This window comes from Orbicella franksi, chromosome 6, assembly GCF_964199315.1.
Source record: "Orbicella franksi chromosome 6, jaOrbFran1.1, whole genome shotgun sequence".
Lineage (NCBI taxonomy): Eukaryota > Metazoa > Cnidaria > Anthozoa > Scleractinia > Merulinidae > Orbicella > Orbicella franksi.
Genome location: NC_138150.1, coordinates 3,565,891 through 3,591,297, shown reverse-complemented (window position 1 = coordinate 3,591,297; position 25,407 = coordinate 3,565,891). Strand labels below are relative to the sequence as shown.

Below are 25,407 nucleotides of genomic sequence, written 5' to 3'. Positions count from 1 at the left end.
GCGGCCCTAAAGGGTATGGTTTTTCAGCCGTTTTGGTCATAAATACGGTATCGATTTTGGCCATTTTGGCAATAAATAGGGTATGGCTTTTACCGTCTAGTCTTGATGTGGGTATGTTTTTAGAAAGAAGCTACGTTTTCACCATTATTGATAAGACCATCAACAAAAGCCTCTCACAAATTATGTTTAACATTGGTCTGAACTGGGGAACTGATTATAAGGCAGGTCTGAAACCGCGTATTGATTTAAGGCTCAGGTAATAAATAGGGTATCGAAATTTTGGTCAAGTCATAAATAGGGTAGGGAAACTCGCAGATTTTGGTCATAAATAGGGTAAGGGTTCTCGGAAGCGGGACGCACACCCCACCCAATTTTTCTGGAAGTAAACCCCCCCCCCCCCCCCCAGGAATTTTTCCTACTAGCAGAACACTACTTTTACACTTTATGTCGTGAACTTGAAATCTCCAAGTTAACGCCGGATGATAACTTTTAAATGCAATTACTCCACAGGAAAAAAATAGTCAAATGCTAGAAAGAATTTGCCAAAAACAAGTTTTACTTTACCACGGATTTGTGAACTAAATATAAAGGGAAACACAATGTAGGTTGAATTAATGAATGGGAAGGTTCATTTTTAACCCGCAATCATGGCATCTGTATAGATAAGCCATTAGTCTAAAAGGCTTTCAAAAACCAGATTTCACATTTCACAAACCACATTTAATTTGTTAATATTTTCATATTCCATTAAAGATTAAATGCTATTTTTTCTCGTCATTAAACGGATAATTTCATGTAGGATTAATCGGCTTTTAAGTAATGAAAACTGAACCTTTCATAGAATCCAGCAATACCTCTTCCCGTACTCATGTCGCCATGAATAGCGTTAAAAAGAAATAATATTTGGCACATTCTCGCTACAGCGCAAACGACTTCCCGAGTTTTGGTCGTGGGAACGCAGGTGACAAGTTTATGCCTTGCAACGACACTTGCAATGCTTCGGACAAATTACGCGGGCTCAGGTTATGCTGAGTGGAGGAAGGAGGAGGGGTCGAGTTTAGCCTCAAGCGAAAAAGGTTCTCATTTTTGCCGAGAGTTCATCTGTGGCCTAGTTTGCGCATATATCGGGCAATGACCGGATGATGCACCAAAAAGCGGAGGGCTCATAGGTAAGGCCTCTGTGATCAACTGCTAGTAAGATTCAGTCAGATTTCACTATCATGAACAACGAAGTGATGCCTCTTACACAATTGGAACAACTCGCTGGGTAAGGCTAATTAAACGGTTCAATTCGTGTGCATTCAGGGTGCGTTCAAACGGTCAAGCTGCGTTCAAGCTGCATTCAAAAAAGTGTTCAAACCGCGTTCAAGACGCTTCCTTAGAGAGCCTGACACGATTCAACCGCTCAAGTCTACACCACTTTTCACACGCTACGTTCAGAAGGCAAGAGACCCAAAAAATCCTCTTAAACATCCATATCGCGTGCATTTGGCAAATTAAAAAACGAAGTGACCTAATGATCACAGCGCGCTGTCAAATCACCTCGAGATCGAGAACATGAACGATATGGCACAGTCACTGTCCAGTCCTGTGTTGTCACTGTCACAGTACCGCTTAACAGATGTGTAAAGGGTGCCGGCGAGCAAGTGAACCGAGCAAATATGCTAATAGTAGCATACCCTGCATAGCTTCTTATACATGAACCATGGGCCACTTCTTGTGGTAGAAAGACTTCCACCATCCGTAAAAACAGATAATAATCACCTGGATACAATGAATTAAAATAAGGAAGCTGACAATGCTTACCTTAAATTATTCTCTTCAACACATACAAGACGCAGGATGAATTATCAGAAGTCGAGCCGACTGTTTGAGAGCGTGGACTGGCACGAGAGAGAGCCAGGTTTCCCGCGGACTACATCCTCTTGAGTCCTGCTCGCTGTTTCTGAGAGATCTGGGGGAAGGTGAAGTTTCTATGGAAACGATCAAAAGATCAAATTAGGATAAGAAAGAAAAGACTTTTCTTCATAACATCTGGCACAAAGGAAACTTCACTCAAACTTCTTAGAAAAGTTCTACCCACAAAAGCCTTTTGTCTTTTAGAGTTTTATCAACGCTTTATATAACGCTTAGTGCATATTTACATATTTTTATCGCTTTTCAAATTCTCATATGTGCAAAACCCTAACTTTTTATCTTAGAATGTGTTTCGAAGAAACTGCAAATTACAAAAATTATCTCAAGGAAAAAAAAAAAAAAGAAAGAAACAAAAATCGCAAGCTTACCTCAATGGTCATTTTCTTTCGCCTCAGTTTGAAAGCGAGGTCGAAGGAATCTGGCACGTGACACACAAGGGAATTCAGTCGAGGAAGGCGAAGAATGTGAAAGAGACCTAGAATATCAACCCATGGTTAAATCAGTACTGGCCATCAAATAGATAAGAGAATCATGAATGCATGCGACAATGCAACCTTTTGAGAAATGAGTACAGGAAAAGATCACCGACAAAAGGCAAATCATTGAGATTCTGCTTCTAGAGTGATTGACTTTCATTCAAGGTTTTTAATAAACTATTGGAGGTCGCCACGGATCTACAGTGCGTTTGTTGAGCTCTGTGATTGGCTAAGAAAAATCGCGCCACACACTCCAACAAATCAGCACCGTGACGTAAATTGCAACTAAAGCGGGTTATGACATTCCCACTACTTTCCTTCTATTTTTTAACTCACAAGGCAAGGCTACGTTGCTGTTGACGGGAAAAATAATCTGACATCAACATCACTCATTTACCATGATAGTCTTTGTAAACTGGGTTCGTTTCATTTTCAGAGCCAACAAATGACTCCAGTTTTACAACCGTGTCACACAGTCTTTCCACACGCCGAGTGAGGGCTGGGTCCTAAAAACAAAATCAAAATCAAAGTTGTTAACTGCAATAGGCCCTTTGCAGGATCCGATCACATGGTACGGAATTAATTACGCTGGGACGCAAGTTACGCAGTGGGACTTCCAAAACAAAGGAAAGTTGGGCTGGACTGGTACGAGTTCCTTTGTTTTGGAAGTCCCACTGCGTAACTTGCGTCCCAGCGTAATTAATTCCGTACCATGTGACCGGATCCTGCAAAGGGTCTATTAGCTTTCAATTGCTTGTCATCCATTGTATTTTAGGCCAATCTACCTGTCAATCCCACAAAATTCCGATTATAAGCTCCCCCCCCCCCCCGGATAGAAGACCTACCCAGCTTTCCTTGTTTTCAGTTTCATTCAGTACAAATCACTTTCAATTCGAACAGAAAATTGGAAAAATCATTGTAGAACAACAACTTTATTACTCCCTTGTTGTTTTATACTCTACAGTTGAACCTCGCTATTTCGAACCCTCAGGAGCAACGGAAAATAGTTCGAAATAGCAGGAGTTCGAGATAACCGCGAGTAAATAAAACCGAGTTTGAATAAACGGGGTCCAACTGCATATATAACTACCATATAACTTTAATTTTACAAAGATTTACTTAAGAGGCTTCAACTTAGGGCGTGTTTACTTAAAAAGTATTTCGATCAACGTTTACTATAGCTCATTTTGACACGTTTTTATTTTTATTCATTTCGGCCATAAACCCCTCCGTTAATATTGCCATCTAAAGCCCCTTACGGAGTTGTATAAGTCCAGGGATTACCAGCAGCAGTTTATGGTATTGTTCGCGGGCAAACATTAACCAAAATCGTGAACAGCTTAGAAATTACTGTACCTGGAAGAGATGTGTAGGGACAGTCACAAAACAGACAGCAAGGGCTGAGCGTAGCATTGCTCGTAGCTGGAAGAGGAACCTGGTCAAAGCAGGGCTTATTTCATGTGCGATGTGTTGCTCTTCACCCCAGAGTGGGGAGCCAAGACCATGGAGAACTATTCTGAGGATTGTTCTGTTTTCAAGCTGGGGGACAAAGAAAATTAGTGAGACAATTTAAGATAGTGCAGCAGTGCACTTGATAGCTCTGATACAGTAGTCACATGGGTCCTCACCCCTGCCCGGTTCACGTCCGGTTTGTATTTATGTCGGTAGTCAGCTAGGGCTTTCCCCCTCGTAGCATATGAACGGACAAAAGACATAATCTTAGCAGTGTGTATGGTCACAACAGCTTTTGAATTTTACTCTGGTGTCATACGTTGGTTTTCGTTTATTTAAAATTAAATAATACGTTGAAGTGGCAAACGTGACAATTTCACTTTTCACGCGTGTTTTGTTTTCCTCACAAAGGTATGTAAAATGAAGCACCTATCTCCTCGAAAACACGCGGAAGGTGTGTTTGTTTTCTTTCTTTTTTTTTTAACTGCTGGAGATAGATGAAGAAATGGAAGAGGAATGATTCTGTTTTACTCAAAACACAAATTATCTTTTCACGGATAAACGAGGGAGGCGAGGGAGGCGATACATACATCAGTTATGTTACAAGATTGAGATAACAAAAAAAATGATTTACATGTTTGCCGTGTGAACGACGAGGACATTAGACGATTGATCGCATTTTTAAAGTTAATAAAAGATCTACTGGCTCTGGCTCTGGCTCTAAGGGGCTTAGGCAGAGCTTACTTGTTTTCAATATTTCTGAGTCCACAGTAAATGCTGGAGGGTTTAAATAGGCCTTTCAGGTACTCCGGAGACTGATCATTCATAGTTTAAACATTAGTTTCACCTTTTGCTTTTTCCTTCTGATATAGATTGTCCCATTGGCATCGTAGCTTACCGCGGAGGGACTTGGTGATAACCCTATGACGCGATTTTGCAGTTTTTGTAATTTGTCGGCTAACTCGTTGTTGAGACCGTCCCACACGAGACAATAATAGAAAAATAGTTCGATAATAGCTCTACATACATGCAGCAATATAGCTGTATCTTCGCATATGAACGGCCTCAACCTTTTAAGTGCACCTACACCAGAGGAGATAACCTTGGCAGTCTCATTAAGATGTTTGGTACACCAAAAATTTTGATCGATACAGGCTCTACCGAAAGGAGGCAGCTGTGGAGGTCCTTTGTTGCTGCCCTGTGTGTCAGTGGGCATGACGAGCAGTGAGTGAGAGAGAGACTCCTAAGGATTTGGTGTGGAGCGTTCTATCAGTTTCGCGACCTTCAATTTATACAGTACGTTAATGGCCAACAGTACTTGCAAGTCTCTGACGTGACCCTATTAACAGTAGTTTGGTTTTTGCAATATTCAGGCTAAGCCATTCATGAAGGGTTAGCTAGTTCAGTGTTCAGTGCTGATCCAAGTTCTGGTAAGCTCCTGGCGGCGATGCTGATACTTGTATCGTCGACGTATATTCGTGGTAAGGTTTTACTCAGGCAGTTCGGCAAGTCGTTAATATAAATCAGGAAAAGAAGGAGACCAATAATGCTACCCTGTGGGACACCACAGGTAACAGAATGCGCACCAGACAGCTCACAATTTACTAGACACATTTGTTCACGATCACTTACTAGACAGGAGTCAAACCACTTAAGGGCCCTTTGTTCCATGCCACAATTAGCTAGCTTGGCGAAGATGGCGAGGGTGGCCAGGGTGGCCAGGATCGCGAGGGTGGCCAGGGTGGCCAGGGTGGCTAGGGTGGCCAGGGCGGCGAGGGTGGCGCTAGCTAAAAGTCAAGTTTTAGTGGTCAGAAGACTAGATATAAACAATCTCTCATACCCCTTTTCCTGATGTGATAAATCCCCCATCTTTGATAGCAGACTCTATTCTTGAAATAAGTGCTTTATAGACGTTGTTTTCATCTGACCTGGCACAACAAAAGAACAAGTGACATTCATTTATTCATAATTGCATTACATCATCAAGCGTTAAACTTACAGAAGATGCTAGACTTTGGATGGTTTTTAATTCTTCTAAGTCAAAACTGAAGAACAAACAATATCAACAGAAACCCTCACTGAAAAGTTGCAAAACTGAAAGCAAAATTCTTGCTAATCCTGAGCCTTAATCAGGCTTTGGGACAACCCAGGGCATAAATAAAATAACTTTTACTCACCTTTTTTCCTCAGAGAGTTCAAGACACTTTGACATCTCGTTGGCCACATTAAATATATGAATGGGGACAGAGCTGACGGTCAGTTCATCCATCACTCGGGTCAAGTCATAGTAGTGTCCAAACTTAGCATGCAATGGTGAGGACTATTGAAAAAAAGCCAGAAATGATAACTATAGACCTGGGGCCCATTTCTCAAAGGTCCCGAAAAGTTTTTGCACCTAAAAAGCTGTAGCAAAATCTCAAACCTTTTGACTACAGAGCCGTTTTATTCATACATTCTTAATACGAACAGAGGTTCTCTTCATACAGGATGTTTCAGGCGTATACACCTCTCTGTCTTTAAATACCAATTAACTAAAAGTGGCTTTTTGCGCCCGAAAAGATTCCCGCGCTTTCGAGAAATGGGCCCCTGGCCCCAGTTGTTCAAAAGGTGGATAACACTATCCATTGAATACATCGCTATCCTGTGGATAAGTGGAGGATGCTGTATATAGTCCAAAGCAGGGAGACAAGGTGAAGGCAGCATCCAAGAGAGGAAAAATGGCTCAACAGACTAAGACAAAAGAGGGACTGCTAAAAGTCCTACACATACAAGAAGAGTGGGCTTTAGAGTCTTGATTGCGGCATCTATATTAATCTTCAACTTCTTCTACAGTCTAAGCTATGTCCTGGACAGTTCTTGCTGGCTGCCCCATACGAAGCTGGCCTTGTACATTATAATTAATAATGTAGATTTCCATTATGCATGCACCATTGACCCATCACATTTCTGGCAGGGAGGGTTTGGGTTACTGAGCAATTTTTTTTTTGACAACTTGTGCACAATTTATGTATACTCTACTGGAATGCGCATTATCACTCCAATCATTCCTGGATACAAATACTGACATAGTGACTAGCAAGGCTAGGAGGCTGTTTTACAAACAAGTTTCTTTAATGAAAGCATGAATTAACCTGAAACTTAGGCTGATTTTGGTATCTCCATGCAATCTTCATTGACTGATCTGGTGAAGATCTTTCTTCCAGTTCCTGTGAGCTGCTGACAGATGTCTTATTTTCTGCTTTGTCATCTGTTTGTTGGGGAAGATCCTGATACAAAAAGGAGGATACCAAGAAAAATAAATTAATTTCTATTGCTCATTCTCAAGACCACTTCAGGATAAATGAGCAAACTAGTTTACATTTTCTCCAATATCCTAAAAATTAGAACTTTCCAGGACCTGAGAAATGTGAGTTTAATTCTGAAATTTTGATTCCTGGAGAATTCCGTTTCCTGAAAAAAATAAAATTTAGCCTATTTTCAGGATTTTGAAAAAACCAGAGACAATCATGCAGTCAAAGCTTGGAAAATGCTGCAATATGGTTCTTTTTTATTTCAAGAGAAGATTTTTTTATTATTAAGTTTAACAAAATATGTGATATGCAATATGGCTCTTGCAATTTAATTTATGGTTCAGTCCTTAGTTACCTTTAAAATATTACTGGGTTCTGGCTCTGCAGATGCCAGGAAGATGGTATGGCCAGACACAACTCCCTCAGCAAGAAAATATTTTGAAAGCTGCCGGGCATAAGAGCCATAGGTATCCTCCTCTGGAAATAAGAAAAAGGTTACTGAAATGTCAGGTTTGGACTTAAACACAGAGTTCTCCGTAAGCTCCAGTGACCAGTGAAATTCGCCGTCTAGTCGTCCTTGGCGTGCCAGCTATTTACAGTAAATAAATTATGAAAAAATTTTATTTGTAACAATGTGAGCCTCTCTGTCGATAAAATTAAACGTAAAAACAATATGTCTAATAGACCATTTTACAGTTGTCTACTCGGTGATATGGCCTTTGAATGGCAGCGAGGCTGGAGTTGACTTTGTTTTGATACAGACCTCACTGCTTTTGTTGTGTAAATCAAGTTGTTCCAATGCTAACTAGGTTCATTTACGTGACAAAAGCAGAAAGGTCTGTATCAAAGCAAAGTCAACTCCAGCCTTGCTGCCATTCAAAGGCCAGGTCACCGAGCAGGTAACTGTGAAATGGTCCATTTTCTCAACAAATACGTAGTGATTAAAAAATACAACTCTTGTAGCTGTAAGATAAAAGAAATCTGAAATCATTCGGGCCGTGAGAATTGCCGCCAAAAGCGTGACGTGGGCACCGAGCCATGACAGCAGCAATGAAATATTTGACAGCCGGGGTTAAGTTAAAGCTCAGTTTTTCCTCTGAAAATGAAGCGAAAAATCCAGCAATCACTGTTCAGTACCAGGGATAAATTGAAAAGAAAATAGAGATGGCACAAATGAAGGTCATAAGTTGTTTTCTCTCAAAAATATAATTAAAATTAGTTCTTTTATCTCCAGTGGATGTACACATAATTTAATTGGTTCTTTAAACACAACGACATGCAACCCAGTGCTTGGCTTGCACAGGGAGGATTTTTGAGAACAAATAAATGCAAAGATTTCTTTCAACAAAAGAAACAAACTTTGCAAGATCTTACACAATCTTTAAACTCAGCAGCTGTAAGATGTTTGTGTAAATATTGAAAGTGAGATATAGAACTGGCAAACTTATCGAGTAGGAAGTATGAATAAATACATGCACTATTCCAAGGCTTCATTATAAAGCGAAACATTGGCAAAATATGTTAAGTTTAAGTTTGATTGTGTTAATTTTATCACTTTTGAAATCATGAATGAAAAGCCCAAACTACCGCAAAGGTTCAAAACGTTGATGATGGTCCGCACGCTTAATCAGAAAAAATTCTGAGCTTAAATCCGTGGGAAACTTCACCGAGTATTACAGGCTTGTGCTTGCAACGGTTACCAATCACAAGCTTCATCACGTTCAATGAATTCCACCCCTAGCACTGTTTTAAAGCCATTCAAATCTTAAAATACACTGAAATGCACTTTTTAGAACCCCAATTTCAAAATTTTCCTGATGAGGTTCCCAGACCCCCCAATAAAAGGTTGTGGTCGCCCCCCTCTCCCCTCCACGTGGCTCTGATAAAACCACTCAACGTCTTTTTATCGGCATTGTCCGCTGCCTACTCAAAGTTATTCTCCCTCTACTTCAAATTTTCGAGAGAACCCTGAAACACATGCCATTATTTGCTAGGGGTGCAGGGTAGCCTGTTCCAGGCTCTTGTTTGACTGTGAGCAAGCAGAAAAGCAGAAAAGCACTCAAAAGTGAGGAAAAATCTGCCTCCCCCACTTCCCTGGCCCAACCCAACTTTAGAAGTACAAGCTTAATGTGATCCCTTTTCAAAAGAAAATTTCAGCCACAAAAAAGTGGCACACGAGGCAATAGCAGAGTGTGTCACTGATTTTCTTACCACATTTTGATGTCCTCTGTGATCTATTACTGAACAGACACAAGGCAACCTGGAATCTATTTGTTTTATATAATGACTCAAAAGCCGGCCTTTGCCAACTTTGGCAAACACAAAAAAGCCATTTGACGTAATCTATTGTCTATACAAAAGGTAGAAATCTCATTGGTTGCTATGCTTTGCAAAGAATTGTGATTGGTCCAGAAAAATTATGCCACTGTCAAACCTGACTAGAGCGTGGCCTCTCGTGGAATGAAAACTTACAGCGAAAACAGATTGAACTGCGAAATCTACAAATCTTGAAGAAAATGCTGGACAAGTCAAGTCAGTTTTTGTCATCACAGCAGCCCTCTGAGCTGAAAAGCTTGGACTTTGCCTTGAATATTGCAGGAGTTGAAAAATACGCTCGGAAAACTTACGGTTGTGGTCAACCAGGAGGCATTTTGATTCGAGTTTTGAATCAAAGGAGCGTTAGTGACGGTGGAAATTTGTGTCCTCTGTGGTAGGTGATTCTCAAATCAGTTTGATATAGTGTCGGAGACACCTTATAGCTGCAATACAGTTGGCTGTGAGCTGTAGTGAGCTATATTTTGCTCACTGCTATGCCTTCAAATGGACTGGAACATTCGTGCGTCGGAAAGCAAGGTTATGTGTTTATTTCAAGTTAATTGATTTTAAGAAGTGATGTTTTGATGTTTCATTCCTGACATCAATCTGTGTCAACAATTATCTTGAGACTGAGAAAAGTTGAACTTTTTAAATATATCAATCTCATAACCATTTTGTGTATTGGGTTAAATGCTAAATTCGAGACAAAGAAATGGTTTCTTTTCAAGACCAATTTTGTGTTTGATTTAGTCTCATTTGACTGCAGACTGAGACTGCTCGAGTATTTTTTCTGTGTCATTTTCCAAAAAAGAAAAGGCTTTTTCTTTCTTCTTCCCGCTTCTCATACCTGTTCAATGCCTTTGCCATTTCGCCCAGCCATGTAAAATATTATCTAAATTCTCAAAACTTTCCACCATTAACAAAGAGGGAAAAACTTTGAAATGATGACGTCAATCGTGTGTCTGTCTGCTAATAGATCATAGGCAAGAAACAATCAAAATGCGAGAATAACTTAGGCTATATAATCTGTGATAGATAGTGAGTAGCATAGCAGTGTGCCCTTGTTACCGCACCTTTTAATAACATGCAGACTCTTAAATTCAAAGCTCAACCGACAAATACGTTTTTTGCTACAGTCAATCACATGTTCAGTGGCTTCTCCCAGCTTCCGACTACTGCCAAGCGTGCAGTAATCAAATCAAATCATTGAGCACAGTTCAGACAACATAGTCGGAAGCTGGGAGGAGCTGTTGCACATTTGATTGACGGTAGTGAAAAATGCGTTTGTCGGTTAAGTTTTTAATTTTAGAGTCTGCATGTTATTGAAAGGCACAGTAACAAAATGACGGCCGCTTCTTGTCATTTTTGAAGAGTCTTTGAAGGAGATTTAGATACATGTAAGGTCTTGAATGACTAGTAGATTTATACTAAAACAATTAGATTATTCGCTCTCGATTTCTATGGGTGATAGAAATCTCAAGCTCATAATCTAATTGTTTGATATGGTCTTACAATTACAAGCAGTATGTAAAATAGAATGGGACATGTACATTCAAACATATCCCGAGTATTGAGAAAAATTAGCCATCGAAAAAGATGAGCTTAATGAAAATTATAGAACTGAACAATGTTAACCTGACTACCGAGGCCAATTGTTGCTGTAATCTTTGTATCGATTAGTTTACATATTAAAATTTTTATAGTCTAGGTTTAAATTTTATAGTCTAGTTTTTTGTACTTTTATTGAACAGATAACATATTTAAATTTTACATTTTAATTTTAGCATACACGTTCACATTTAAACGAGCCCCAGGCTCACTGGTGAAATGTGTACAAATAAAGTACTTACTTACTTACTTAGTAGTGAAAAGATTACCTACCAATCATCAAAACGGTTCCAACAGCAATTCCACCACCTTAAAAAGTATGTTTTTCAATAAGCTTAAGTAAGCTTAACAATGAACACTTTTGGAGTCATGCAGTGGTGAAAATTCTAATGAGTTCAAATAACAAAAGCTCCATCAATAACGTCACCTATATTGTTGTCCATAGATGGCACTCCAGAAGATATCAAAAGCTGATTGTTATGAAGAGATGGTTTTGTTCCCGAAGGATAAACGGTGCGACCTCGAGAACCTTTCTTTTTGAAACTGCTCGCCATTTTGATTTTTTGAGGTTCAGGTTGTTTATATGAAGTATCCTGCATTTTCATGCACACCACTGGCTCACAACGCGTGTACAAGCAAAACCCGCTTCATGCCCATTAAGGGGACATATGACAGTCAAGAACAGCATATTTTGCACACTGATTGCGTATTGGTTAGCTGGATTTTGGTCGAGTCATTGGTGAAATTGCCAGATCTACTTCTTGTCGACAGTTCTTTAATATTCTTTGTTTTATTTTGTGGACTGCCGAGTGGATATTACGTAAAGTGCTCTTTTTGACATACCCCTCCCCTTTACCCTCCCCCTCGACAACTCTGTCTCTTGGGGATAATAAGTTCCCGCCAACACGCAGAAAAACACTATCCAATCACAAGACTGATTAGAAAATATACCAAAATAACACGATATTGAAGTGGCCAATGATTGTTCGTGTTAGCTTAGTGTCGGTACTCGGGACAGGAAACTGGTGACTAGGTAACACTTCAGTGTTGGTCACGTCAGGTTAATTTGTCTGTTTTGTGTGGAAGTCGTCGCCGTTCAAAGCCGTGAAAGTTTTTTTTCCGGCTAGGAATTTCGCAGATGGCTAACACAGCCACAACAATGAGTACAAATGGAGCCTCTTGCTCTTACTCCAACCATACTCTTGAAAAGGTGGCGAAAGCCAAGGCAACGCTTGAAAGTTTCTACGCGAACTTGATCAGTCAGCACCAAGAACGACAAAACAGGTCTGATCGAGGAAATACAATTTGTAAATTGTACCAATTTCGCTCTCTACAGAAGAGACATTCCAAGATTACTCAGTAAGGACCTTGTCACGAACAACAACGTTCTGTCCACTTCAATTAATTTACTCTATTTTCGTTACAGATGGAAAGTTTTGGAAATTAATATGGAACAGCAAGGATTGACCGAAGAAGAGGTTTGTGTTAATTGCATTTCCTGTAGAGAGTTTTCGACACAGTTGTCAGTGTTAAGTTTACTGAAGAAGCATTACTTAGCGATGACATGTTGATTTAAGCTTTACCTTTTTTGGGATTTCTTATTTCAAGCAATAAAATTGCTATCGAACGTTTGCGGAATTTCTGACGTGAATCTGGCTTGAAGATGCTCAGCAAGAATACTTTTGAATGGGTTTGTAAGCTGTCGTCTGGCAATCGATGTAATAACCCAATAAATTATGAATCTCGTTGAAAGAACGACTTGCTCTCTCGTTCAGCTAATATATTAAGCTTTAGGTACACTTCGTCATTACATGTAATCTTGCGCATTTTCAATCGTGTAGCAAATGCTAAAATGTCGCTTCCGAGGTGACTACGGTCCACCTCACCAGTTGCGTTGCGTCAAGACGAAGATTCAGATAAATTATCTTCAGGGTCTATTTACATTTTTGTTGTGTTATTTAAATCTCGATGCGAAAAACAGCAGTTTGAAAAGAACCATTAAGGATATTAGAACATTTTAACCGCAAACAAACGTGTCGAAGGCCACGCTGCAATATAGCCAGCTTAGCGGAAAATTAATTCATCAAGATTTTGCATAATTTCTACCTTAGACCACGAAAATTTTCCATAACAATGAATTATGACACAGCATGTTGCGTGAATGCGGTGGAAAAAATTCTGTTGTTTTTCTTTTTTGTTTTCTTTTCAAATGAGAAAAACAAAACAACAAGCCAAAGAGGATTTTCACCATTGATATTATGATCTTTGTGCACAAAAATAATAATTATAATAATTACAATATTATAAGATCTACAATTTCTGTCTGTGATGACATTAATTCTGACGTAATTCTTCACGTTGCTTTAATTTGCTTTAACATATATTGCCAAAAATTTATTTGTCTCTTCTTTTTTGAGATATCTTTTGTATAGACCCTTGTCAAATGCTTCAAGGGCGATCTCATGGCCCCATTGGCAAGATTTTCTGTAGGGCTACGAAAGTCATTTCCAAGAGGGCTCTGCCAATGGCATTCTTTGATCTTTTTAACATTTCTGAGGGGTTTTGGAAGAAAGTTAGCTTTTTTTCTTTGGGGAAAAAAAAAATATTGAGGGATAGCTGTTGTCACTTTAATTTTTTTTTTCTGAGGAGGTACATGCAAATTTGAACATTATAAACAGGGAGTGCGGATGGTGTCAATTTTGAATATAAAATGCAAAAATATGGCCCAAATCTTAGCGCAATAGTTTTCTAGACTAGAAGTCATGATCATGTTTACACAGCACTGATAGACTGAGCGCCAAGTGATATCTTCATAGTTTAGTCAGTGCTAGAATACTATTGATCCCAGACATCCTTTGAAATGGCTTTTTTTCCAGGCTGTTTCATGCTCCGTTGGTTTCATTCACGTGATTCAAAAAAAGTGATCACGTGATGATGAGCATCTCTTGGTGCAGATGGCCAAAGTCTGCAGCACAGCAGTTGCATATTCCTCAAAAGTTCCAAGTTCAAGTTAAATCTTATCCATGCCGGAGATTTTGCATCTGTTTAACTATAGTCTGTAACATATCTTGGATTGCATCTTGTTAGAAAGTGCAAAACTCAACAAACTTGCAAACAAACTGTGAAGCTACTTCCCCGAAGGCAGAGATTCACTCATCACATGATCATGAATTTGTTGTCTCATGTTCACTTTTTTTGAATCAGGTGAATGAAACCAAAAAGGCAATGGTGCATAAAATGGCCTGAAAAAAAAAAACCATTTCAAAGGACGTTTGGGATCAATAGTATATGGACCTGCTTCGTACATGAAGGTCAATCAGTAATTCATTTAATGATGTGCTAAGAAGCATAAAACTACTCATTAACGAGCGCATTTCACACCTAATCAGAATTTTTATGAGTTATGGGACCAAATCTTGCGTAGCAGGCTTTTTCTTTGGCATGTACTAAAACCTAAAACATCGAAACAAAACTGGCAGAATGAAACCACTGGAACCACCAAAACCACTGTCCAGAACAACCGAAACAAAATGACTGGAACCACCGAAACAACCAACACGAAACCACTGGAAATACAGTTTAAAGGAGTGAATAAATACTTTTTACAGCTTGAGCGATGGAACCTTGTCCCTAGGTTCTTCTTGCTGCCTTAAGTTTATCCAATCTCACCTCCCAGGTGATAAAGTAGAGGCCAAGTGAATTGTTTGATATGTCTTTAAATGATATTTCGTAACTCTCTATAGTGCTATGGTCATGATGTTTTCTGCAAGCCTCGTTGAAACTTTTGGTTAGAGAGCACGAATACTGAAACATTTTATCATCCCTTAGCAATAATAACTGGCGAGTCCCTAAAAGTTGTTTTGTAATGGGTCTTGTAGTTCACACAGCGGTCAAAGGTCCGGAGCAGGTGAAGTTCTTTCGCTCAAAAACACAGAACGCTTGAAATTCTTACGTATTGTGGTGCTATCTGGAAGTGTTGTAGCTGGATTCTTGTGCATGGTTTGACCGCTTTGTGCTGAGGGGCAATTGACAGGTTATTGATTAACCTTAGATAAAAACAAATCTGCGCAAAGCTATCCAGATATATGTCAAAGATATAAATTATGCAAAAAAAATTATTATTATTGTATTCCAGAAGTTTTACAGGCTTAAAATCATATAAAGAGATACATGTAAAACCTCCTGTCTCCGTGGAATTGAAAAGGTGGTTGTATTTTTGTGTTCAGAAACAAGAATCAAGAAGTCTCCTTGCTAGAAAGGAAACAGAGTTTTTAAGACTGAAGCGATCAAGAATTGGAAAGGAAGATTTTGACTCCTTAAAAGTGGTTGGAAGAGGAGCTTTTGGTGAGGTAAGGTGCAATCTAGCTGTCAGTACCGTAGTACCTGTCTTTATTTCCTCTCAAAACAAACGTCGAAAACTCACAGGTCACAATGGGTTCAAGCTCAAAAGGCACACATCGACCGCACGGCCCTGGTCGATGAACAAAGTCACAACAACTTGAATAAAACTCTTCGCTTCCATCAAAGGCATACGTGTGTGAATATATACATGTGAGTGAGGTTTTCTGAAAAGTACAAAGAGGTATTAAGTTCCAAATATTTCTTTGAATAGCAAAGGCGAAATGTTAACTTACCGAACTGTTTGCTTCAAGCTAAACGAACGGCACAATGCCAACTTTTTGCAAACTCCTGTGATTCAAAACACTCAGTTACTTGAACACATGGTGACTAAAGTCCAATGGCCACGTCACGTAACCAACAAAAATCTCCCAACGGGAGTCGGGAGTGACACTAGCATCCTCTGTAGTCCCTTTACGTTTTATAAACTGTCTAGTAAGTATTTTTTTTCCAGAAATTATGATTGATTTTAAGCAAGCCTGTCACTTGTTTATTCACAAGTATCTTGTATTAATCGTAGCTAAAAAATATCCCATGGCTGGTGCCTATCTAAAGTATAAGGTTTTTCTTGTCTGCAGCTGCCAACTTATTCAGAAAAAAGCTGCTAACTGTAGGATCAGATGGGACTTTCTTTACATCATAATGCTGCATTTACTATGCAAGAAAATGAAACGTTTATTTCTTGTAGGTGCGTTTGGTTCAAAAACATGACACAGGCCATGTTTATGCAATGAAAATTCTGAGAAAAGAGGACATGCTAGAAAAAGAACAGGTACAGTGTCTGTGCTTAATAGTTATTGTTTTATACTAACAGTTATTTTTTAACATGAATCATTCATTAAAATGCCCTCAGCTGTAACTTTTGAGAGTGGGGACCCTGACACTTACTCATGAGCCCAGTATTTACTGATCTTTAGATATCATGTCTTATGTCTTTAAGAAGTTCTGGTCAGAGTATTTTAATAATTTAAAGTTAAATTCACTCACTTTTGAGCTGACCTGTGTGATAACTGTGGTTCTTCAAGTACTTGCTGCCTAAGCCAAATGGTAGGTTTTCCCAGTAGCTACACTAACCATGTCCCAGATTCATGTCCTTTCTATTGAAACTGGGCTAAGCTGTTAGTGTATGTACATGTAAGTTGGAGGGCATGTCCAACTCTCTGGAAACCCTCTATATTTAGAGTACATTAGTTCTAGTTCTCTATAGTTCTCTATTTTGGTTCTAGTTCTCTATAGTTCTCTATTTTGGTTCTAGTTCTCTATAGTTCTCTTTTTGGTTCTAGTTCTCTATAGTTCTCTATTTTGGTTCTAGTTCTCTATAGTTCTCTATAGTTCTCTATTTTGATTTGTCCCATGTTATTTTAGGTTGCCCATGCTCGTGCTGAGAGAGATATTCTTGCAGAAGCAGAAAATCCTTGGGTGGTGAAGATGTATTACTCATTCCAAGATGGACATTATCTTTATTTAGTAATGGAATTTCTTCCTGGTGGTTAGTACCTAATCAAAGGTTTCTTGATTATCAAAATGTCATCACTGAAAATTTTCTCCTAACTGTATGTTATAAATTCTTATTTTATGATTAGCTCTGTGAGCAGGCAAAGTGAACCAAATCCTGCACTGTTATTGGCTAACAAAGCAGGCAAGATGGGGCTATCTTCCCTGCGCGGCACTACCCGCTGTGTGCCACTAGATTTAAACAAGATGCCAAGATGCCAAGATGGCTGGATATTGGCCTCATTTTTTATTTATTTATTTATTTATTTATTTTTGCATCACTATGGATCTGGACTCTGTAAACATGCATAGACATGCAAAAAAGAACTTGATCAATATCCGGCCATCTTGACCTCACGCTTGGTCAATAACCCACATATGTTCCTAAATATTTCTTTTGGGCTGAGATGAGCAGTTTCTTAATAATCTCTTTTTAATTGTTATCTTACTATTAGGTGATCTGATGACAATGCTGATGAAAAAGGACACTTTTACGGAAGATGAGACTCAGTTTTACATTGCTGAATCAGTTCTTGCAATTGACTCCATCCATCAAGTTGGATTTATTCATAGGTGAGGAAAATTTGGATTTACAATAATCTATTAACCTTTCGATCAATCACCCTAAAATCATTTTAAACTGGACCTAAAATTCTCTGAAGTTACAGTGATGTCATTATTAATTGAATTCCACTGCAAGTGTCTGGATGCTCATTCTAATTTTAAACTTACACTGTTCTCTTCAGTTGGCTGACCTGCATACCTTTATGCAAAATCTACATAATTATAATATCACTTATAAAGTTATTTAATAAAATTTTACTTATCCATTTAAGTAAGCCAAGAGTACAATTTCTTCTACAAGGGAACAAAGCACACCCTAATGGGCTATTTTCAGTGTACGGGACACACTATCTGTGCACTTGTACAATTCAGGTGGTCTGCATCAACTACAAACATTGCACAACACAAAATTATATTTATTGACAGAGATAATTTTGTTATTACAATTTTAACATTTTGATTTTTTTTGTTCCTTTACAGGGATATTAAACCTGACAATCTGCTTTTGGATAGCAAGGTAATTACACAAATCTATCCTCTGTTTTTCATCCTTTACATTTTTCTGTGCACTCTTAAATCATTGTTTTGATTATTTAATCATTTTTTTTGTCAAAGGGACACATCAAGTTGGCAGATTTTGGTCTTTGCACTGGTCTTAAGAAAGCACACAGAACGGAATTCTACAGGGAAATTTCACCAAGTGATATGAAAGATTTCAGTAAGAAAACATCTATATTTGGCATGTATATAAATACTTTAAAACTAAGAATTTATAATGCTTGCTCAATGCTCTGATAGGTTAACTACTTAATCATGCATAATAACATGAGGTTTAACTTGTATAACTGATACAAAAGAATGGGCATACAACAACTAAAATTAGTAAACAATTCTGAATTTTATCTGATATTCTCCCTTTAGCATCAATAGAACCATTAGATACAAAAGGCAGAGCAGCCACATGGAAAAAGAACAGAAGACAACTGGTATGTGATAATACATTTATTATACATAAAAACCACTGAAATACCAGGTGAGCTTTCACATGAAAACATAATATCTTCACACATGAAAATAAACTGTTATCTTCAAATGTGAAAAGATCGCTGTTGCTATGGTTACACAACAAATGGCACCTTTTGCAGCAAAAGTGAAATGGTTTGGGATTTCATAGGTGCTTATGTATAATAAATAGAACATTACATGGCTGCTTGTAGACACGGAATTTCTCTTCTTGTGTTGAAAAATGTTCCACTCGTTCGCTGTGCTCACTTGAGACTCGAAGAGAAATTTTCGTATCTCCACTGGGCCATGTAATATCCTCTATGTATGTGCTAAAATCAATCCAAAGTGTTGACTAGCAGGTTGGCACATTGCGTTAGCCTCAATATACTTCAGAGAAACTTTTCAACCACAAATCTTTCCCACTAGACTTATAGATTGTTATAAAAGTGTATGTTTGATGAGAATTCTCAAAAGTAGTTAAAAATAGTCACCAACAGTGGTTAAAAAATAAGTAATTAAGTTGTCAATTTAATAAAAATTGAGTTTGCAAATCACAGCTCAAGCTAATGAAATACATTGATATAACTGTTTCATTGCCAGGCATACTCTACAGTAGGAACTCCTGATTACATTGCCCCAGAAGTCTTTCATCAGACTGGTTATAATAAAAGCTGTGATTGGTGGTCATTAGGCGTGATCATGTACGAGATGCTAATAGGTAAGCAATGACAGAAGCAACGTAATGTAATTATAGTAATTTTATTATCAAAAAGACAAAGTCTGAGTGTTTGATTCTGGTGGCCCATCAGGCTGGTAATTGCTGCGGAGCGAGCGTAGCAAGCGAGCAGCAACATAATCAGGATTTAAGAAGAATATATAGAAGGGGGTACAAATTCTCGAATTCATCACTTTTTACCAGAATGCATTGCAGTTAACCAGACTGCACTGCGCCACTTTTACTGGAGTGCATTGCGCCACGAACAACACGAGGATATCATACTCGTCGAGCCGTCGTCCTTTTTCGCGTGGATTCCACTGAGAAAGTTTGCTCTGATTTACCTGTAAAGCGATGTGAAGGAGATCGTGCTTGACTTTCACAACTCTTGCTATGCAGTATGTGAAAGTTTGTAAATCTGGACGATTAATTGTGACATCTTAATCTTAGTATGTCATTTCTTAGCAGTCTCGCCTCCTTTGCCGAATTCTTAAATGAAGAGAAATCGTCGTTACTAAAGCCTGTAGAATAATTAAAACAAACGAAAACCGTGGAACACGCTGATTTCATAAATGCTGCAATCTATTCCTTTTCATCGAAACATGAATTTAAGCTAAAGCTTGAGCATTTTCACACATCGCGGTGGACACGTTCTCGACACAGTCTGTGTGTTCTTCTGTCGAGTTCTAGAGATATTTAATGCGTGCCAGTACAGAATTTATAAGTTAGATTTCTGCTCCTACAATTTCCACATCTTTCGATTTTCGCGATCTGGTAAAGGAGAGGCTGATGTGTATCGTTTTATGTCCAAACATACTTCAGATCACAATGTGTTTTTTTGTCTCGATCCTTTGTCACACCTCACCATCGATGCGTCATCATGCATGAAGTTGATGCATACAACGACAGATTTTAAGTGACACCACGATTTGACACTACTTTGAGAAATAACAGTTAATGTAAGTCTTGGAACGCGCAGGTAAATGAATCATGGCATTAAATATGTCACTATCAACAGAATGTGCCGCAGCATTACTATCTTTTAGATACCCTAGTTATATTCAGTTTCCATAAAGCATGAAGTAACCACTAGTAGGTGGGCAGGAGTATTTCTATCCCCCCCCCCCCCCCCGCCTCCCAGATGGGATGTTAGTCCATAACAGGGCAACCCCAGCATTAGATGGGATGTTAGTCCATAGCAGGGTTATCCCCAGGAGTGGATTTGCTGTCTTCACAAGCACTGTGAGAGTGAAGTGTTGTATCATTATTTTATTATCATGTAAGTATGAAAAAAAGTACAACTTGCCATATCACTGTTGAATTTCAGGTTACCCTCCATTTTGCTCAGAAAGTCCTCAAGGTTAGTGAGCCATTTCTGGCAATTTTTAAAATAGAAGCATTACTCCGAAGGGTATCAACTCTACATGTAGACAATTGAGGTGTGAATTCCCAAGGTGTTACCCATAGGCATTAAAATTTGAGAGATCTACAGACATCTTATTTTATTAGAGGCTATAATCCTAATGGCATAACCCCTCTTTACTTAGGGGAGGGATTAATAAAGAGAAGTAGCCCTGAACATCAAATACATGTAGATGCATTATCATACTAAGTGGATTGGCTGTACATGGGGATAAATTTAATCCCAAGGTATTAGCCCATGGGTATGCCTTAAAAATCACAGGGACATTATCCCTGGGTTTTATTTCAGCTAAGGGTGTGTGTGTTGACAAGGGAAATCTAAGTTTAGTAAAATATATTGATCTCCTGTTAGTGGTTGGGAAAAGAGTTGATTTACTGAAGTTGTGGGAGCAATTGTTGCTTTACAATGTGCTACTGAGTAATTTGACAGTTCTAACTTATACTTTGAAACCATAATTTGCAGAAACATATAAAAAAGTTATGAACTGGAGAGAAACTCTGATCTTCCCGCCTGAGATGCCCATTTCAGATAATGCAAGAAACTTGATTGAAAGGTATTCATTATATCAAGTTACACCTGTGCCAGTGGTTTGGTATTGTGTTTTAACGGAAGAATTGCTAAATTGCTACTAACAGTATCTAGAGCAAATCTAAATAGTTTTCTTTTTTATCAACTAGGGCCATCAAAGGAAAATTCTTACCTCAAATGAAATCTTCTTGAACAAAAAATGTTTCATAATGCTGTTTGTTCATAGATGTAGTTTTAAAACAAATCAAAGAGTGCAGCAGATGCTTTAACAGGTTTTGTATGCTCACCTTTCAGATGGTGCTGTGATCCTGATAAAAGGCTCAACAGCATCGATGAAATCAAAGCTCACCCTTTTTTCAATGGTGTTGATTGGCAAAACATCAGGTATTGTAACATTGTTTCTGTATGTTGATTCAAAATCGTCTGAGAAAGGTCTCAGCTTTCATGTGAAGAACCAACATTACTCTGTTTTAACCCACATGAACTGTCAATGAAATTAATTGTGAGAGGAGAGGTGTTAAGTACACTAAATCCTTGATCAAGCAGTCCGGTTTCAAGTCCTGGCCAGGGTTACAGGATCGTGTTCTTATGCAAGACACTTCACTCTTGCAGTGCCTCTCTCCACTCAAGTGTGTAAATGGTACCAGCAGGTCAAATACTGGGGGTAACTCTGCAAGGATCAGCATCTCATCTTGTAGAGAGTAGAAATACTCTTAGGCATTTAAAGCTACAGAAACTGAGATAAGTTCGTGACCGGCATTTGGCAGGTGTCACTTTGACCCTATGCAGACTTTACTTTCAGTTGTCAGTCTCACCAGTCTTCAGTTGTCAGTCTTAACTATACAAGTTTAAAAAGCTGCTCATTGTGTGCAGTTTCATGTTAAGATTTCATCTTCATTTACAGGGAAAGACCTGCTGCCATTCCAATTCATGTGAAGTCCATTGATGATACTTCAAATTTTGATGATTTCCCTGAATCAGAGCTGGATTCAAGTAAGCTTGTAATTTTTTCACTAATTCTGTTGCATTTTGTTTTTAAACTATCATCTTTCCTGTTCACGCCCTGTTGTTATAACCTTTAGCACATATTGCAGGCCTATAAGGCTTGACTGGCATGTTACATGTACATGTAGGTCTGCAAGTGTGCCAAGAGCTCTGTTGCTGTACATACTGCAATTGCATGTACTGTGAACCTACAATGGTCATAGGCCAACACTATAGGTCTTGCAGTGTGTGCAGCGAGTTACTCAATATACCTAGTTAGTAGGCCTCAACTGGAGAAATATTGGCCAAGTAACTAACAGTAACTGAATTTATTATAGGATCTAATGAAATACCATTTAATTATTCCTTTCCTTTCAGATTGGTTTAAAGACACCAAAACTGATGCAGCTGGAAGTAAAGATTGGGTTTTCCTTAACTACACATTCAAAAGATTCGAAGGACTCACACAACGAGGGGTCAAGCTTCCCCTAATGTGAACAGTGCTAGCTTGCTAATCAGTATTTTCTTAGAGTTCTTTTATACACATAGCAGCAAGTCTTAAACTATACCATGTAATGAGTCTGGCAATCCCTCTCTTGTCTTCAGATTTTTGAGTTACTGTAAAAAACATGCATATAAGAACCTGGACTTTTTTATTTTTTTAGAACCGGTTAGGTTAAGATTCTCCATTTAGACCCCCTTTGCCTAAGGTTACCGTATACCTTTAGAGGCACTACATCGCTTGGTGGCGAGACACCTGCAAAGGTATATAGTAACCTTAAGAAGCTGTCATACCATTTATACAAGATCCTATTAAACCTAACTTGGAAACCTCCAGGTTCTTGCAGGTGGGTTTTGTGCATGAACTGTACATGGCATGATGAATTGATAGCCTTGGGCTAGAATGAATCACTGTAGACAAGGGAGGGATTGGTTACAGAAAAGAACAACATCAGATACAAACTGTCGACTTGCAGAGTTTTCCTTCAGGAGGGAATAGCGGTTATTACATAACTGTACTGGATGTTTATTGGTGGGTTGTAATCATGTTAAAAAGTTAGTCCATATTTTCGGGCGGTATATAGGTTGGTATTTCATAAATATTTAATACTGCAGCTATTGAATGCTGAGAAAATCTTTCAAAAGCTATTTTTGTTAGTTCCACCTTTTACAATAGTTATTACAGTAACTGTTTTCAAGGTTGTCATGTTTCATACTATACTAGATCAGAGGAAATTAACCATACATGTGGCATCTGTCACCTCTGTCTCCCCTACTTGAAAAAATGAACAAATTAAATACAATTATTAATAATCAGTCACTCACAAGCGGTTATGCAGTGGTTTCACAATCCGTTTATAAAACCAAGGTTTTTTAGAATATGAATCAAGTAGAACAATGTTCACAATGTTTTGTACAGTGCAGTTAGGTTATAAATCAATGTTCAAGCTATGGAATGATAATTAAGTTTTCTGTTTAATGAAAAAGCTGAACACCAAATTGTTGAAAACAAACGAGGCAATTAAAGTTACATATTAATAGTGTTACATTTCTATGGCTGTATTTTTTGTACAGAAGGGCAAGCAAGGTATGTTCAATAATGCGACAATAGTGTAAATAGTTTTGAAACTGCTTATAAGACTAAATAATAATGACAAGATGGGTCCTTTTAGTACATTGACTCGGAGGCAATTTAACACGAGATATCATAAATCAGTCCAGTTCTTGTACAATTCCACGTAGCTTCGTAGAGTCAGATAATTGTTTGCAAATGTGTCAAGATTTTCTTTTGGTACAAAGTCATTAGTATATATGTAATGTTAGCCACCTTGGACTGTAAGTCAGAATGAAATAAATATTGAATCACACTGTTCGTTATCATCTAACCATTGATAGCTTAGTTTCAAGACAACTTTAGAATTCTATGGAATAGAAATTACAAATAAAAAATACAATTAAAACTCACAGAGTTAATTTTCTTGTTACGCCCAGTTCACGCTGGCGGCATAACGTAATTTATTTTCTCGGTAATAAGAACATTGTCATAGCGGAGCTCCGGCGGCCGGACAGGCTGTCAAGCGGAGCACCATAACTGCAGGAAGAGAACTGCAGGAAGAGAACCACATGCATGCACAGAGATAAACCCATGCAACTCTTTTTCCATGGTGAGCATGCATGGCTAGGGGCAGGGATCGCGGGCTCGTGCACCCAAACGACAGAAAAAAACAAAACAAAACAAAAAACAAAAAAACGCGCAACATGGCGGCCATGTCATTCTTTTTGACCACCGGCCTAAAACGTGCGTGCCTAAACGTGACTGTAGCATCGCTTTCACGCGAAGCTCCAGTTTGCATACTGTCAACGCTAGGGGTTATGTTATTTCATTGGCTGGCGGCTTTCTGAGTTGAAATATCCCTCTGAGAAGGCGTGTCATGTTTTAAATCCTTAGAAGGCGAAAACTCGTACTCGTTTTTCGAGAGAATCCCTCCTCTTTAAATGAATAAATAGGGTATGTAGGATTGACGGTTTTCCGTGAAATTTGGCCAGAACATTCACTGATAGATACGGAACAAAAACGTGTCGGCGAATTCTTTTATTCCAAATACTTTTGTCGCGGTGGTCTCTAAAGTAACACGTTACGCGAATTTTTTCGATAGTGGAACTTGACAGATCTGTGAAAAGATAACCAATAGAACTAAAAGGAAATGCTGACACCCTTTGAAAGATTGATGCATTGTGATTAACACTGCACAATTATTTTGCATCAACGATCGCATTTGATAGCTGATTAATTTGCCGGAATTTTTTTGCGTGAACAACTGCAGTACTGTAGGCCTTACTACAGTTTTGTAGTTCACAGTCATTTGATTGTAGAGTGAGGGGGGTGAATAGGTTTTCGGATCGACGGATTTGACCTTAAAAAGTGCACGGATTGTGGATTTTAGCGGTAAATCGAGCGGATTCGCGGATTTTGAAAACACAGTGCATCGTGGATCAGCTGTGAATTTTGGCGCGGATTCTGGATTGTGCCTGTTCTTGATGTTCGGATCTTGGGTCCTAAACAAAATTTGGGTCATAGATCTTTCTTCAGCCTTGGTCAGTATGTTAATGAGTTCATCCAAATTATTTCTTTTTTCGAACGAAGCTCATTTAAACTCAGGTGTGAGACTGTTATTGGGTGAGACTGTTATTGGAATTGTACTGTGTTATAGTCATCAAGCATGTTGCCTTCTGTAC

General features: G+C 38.6%; 2 protein-coding genes across 5 annotated transcripts in view; one reads left to right on the top strand and one right to left on the bottom strand.

The window, feature by feature from the left end:
• The window catches only part of LOC145490221 (elongator complex protein 4-like), a 45,336-nt gene extending 33,366 nt beyond the window's left edge, over positions 1-11,970 (bottom strand). Inside the window, exons 1-10 of one of the 4 annotated variants that reach the window (XM_081469343.1) lie at positions 11,487-11,969; positions 11,333-11,368; positions 7,491-7,612; positions 6,977-7,111; positions 6,023-6,165; positions 5,686-5,773; positions 3,750-3,932; positions 2,791-2,899; positions 2,286-2,392; positions 1,807-1,973 (exon numbers count right to left, since the gene is read on the bottom strand). In XM_081469343.1, coding sequence (XP_081325469.1) covers positions 1,851-1,973; positions 2,286-2,392; positions 2,791-2,899; positions 3,750-3,932; positions 5,686-5,773; positions 6,023-6,165; positions 6,977-7,111; positions 7,491-7,612; positions 11,333-11,368; positions 11,487-11,664 — 1,224 coding nt within the window. In that variant the 5' untranslated portion in view covers positions 11,665-11,969 and the 3' untranslated portion in view covers positions 1,807-1,850. Of the gene's footprint in view, positions 1-1,806; positions 1,974-2,285; positions 2,393-2,790; positions 2,900-3,749; positions 3,933-5,685; positions 5,774-6,022; positions 6,166-6,976; positions 7,112-7,490; positions 7,613-11,332; positions 11,369-11,486 lie in introns of all 4 variants that reach the window. The other 3 variants (XM_081469344.1, XM_081469342.1, XM_081469345.1) reach the window with 3 other exon arrangements.
• Positions 11,971-12,115: 145 nt separating this feature from the next.
• On the top strand, positions 12,116-24,135 carry LOC145490220 (serine/threonine-protein kinase 38-like). Its single transcript, XM_081469341.1, has 15 exons — positions 12,116-12,343; positions 12,486-12,537; positions 15,286-15,408; positions 16,146-16,229; positions 16,823-16,946; positions 17,407-17,524; positions 17,996-18,032; positions 18,131-18,233; positions 18,437-18,501; positions 19,121-19,238; positions 20,563-20,595; positions 21,121-21,211; positions 21,481-21,570; positions 22,091-22,179; positions 22,549-24,135. The coding sequence occupies exons 1-15, from the start codon at positions 12,198-12,200 to the stop codon at positions 22,665-22,667; spliced, it is 1,392 nt and encodes a 463-aa protein (XP_081325467.1). The 5' UTR covers positions 12,116-12,197; the 3' UTR covers positions 22,668-24,135.
• The last annotated feature ends 1,272 nt before the right edge of the window (positions 24,136-25,407 follow it).

Coding starts and splice junctions, on each gene's coding strand:
- LOC145490220 (XM_081469341.1), top strand. CDS start 12,198: ATGGCTAACACAGCCACAACAATGAGTACAAATGGAGCCTCTTGCTCT. Junction 16,230..16,822: donor ACATGCTAGAAAAAGAACAG/GTACAGTGTCTG, acceptor ATGTTATTTTAG/GTTGCCCATGCTCGTGCTGA. Junction 22,180..22,548: donor TGAATCAGAGCTGGATTCAA/GTAAGCTTGTAA, acceptor CTTTCCTTTCAG/ATTGGTTTAAAGACACCAAA.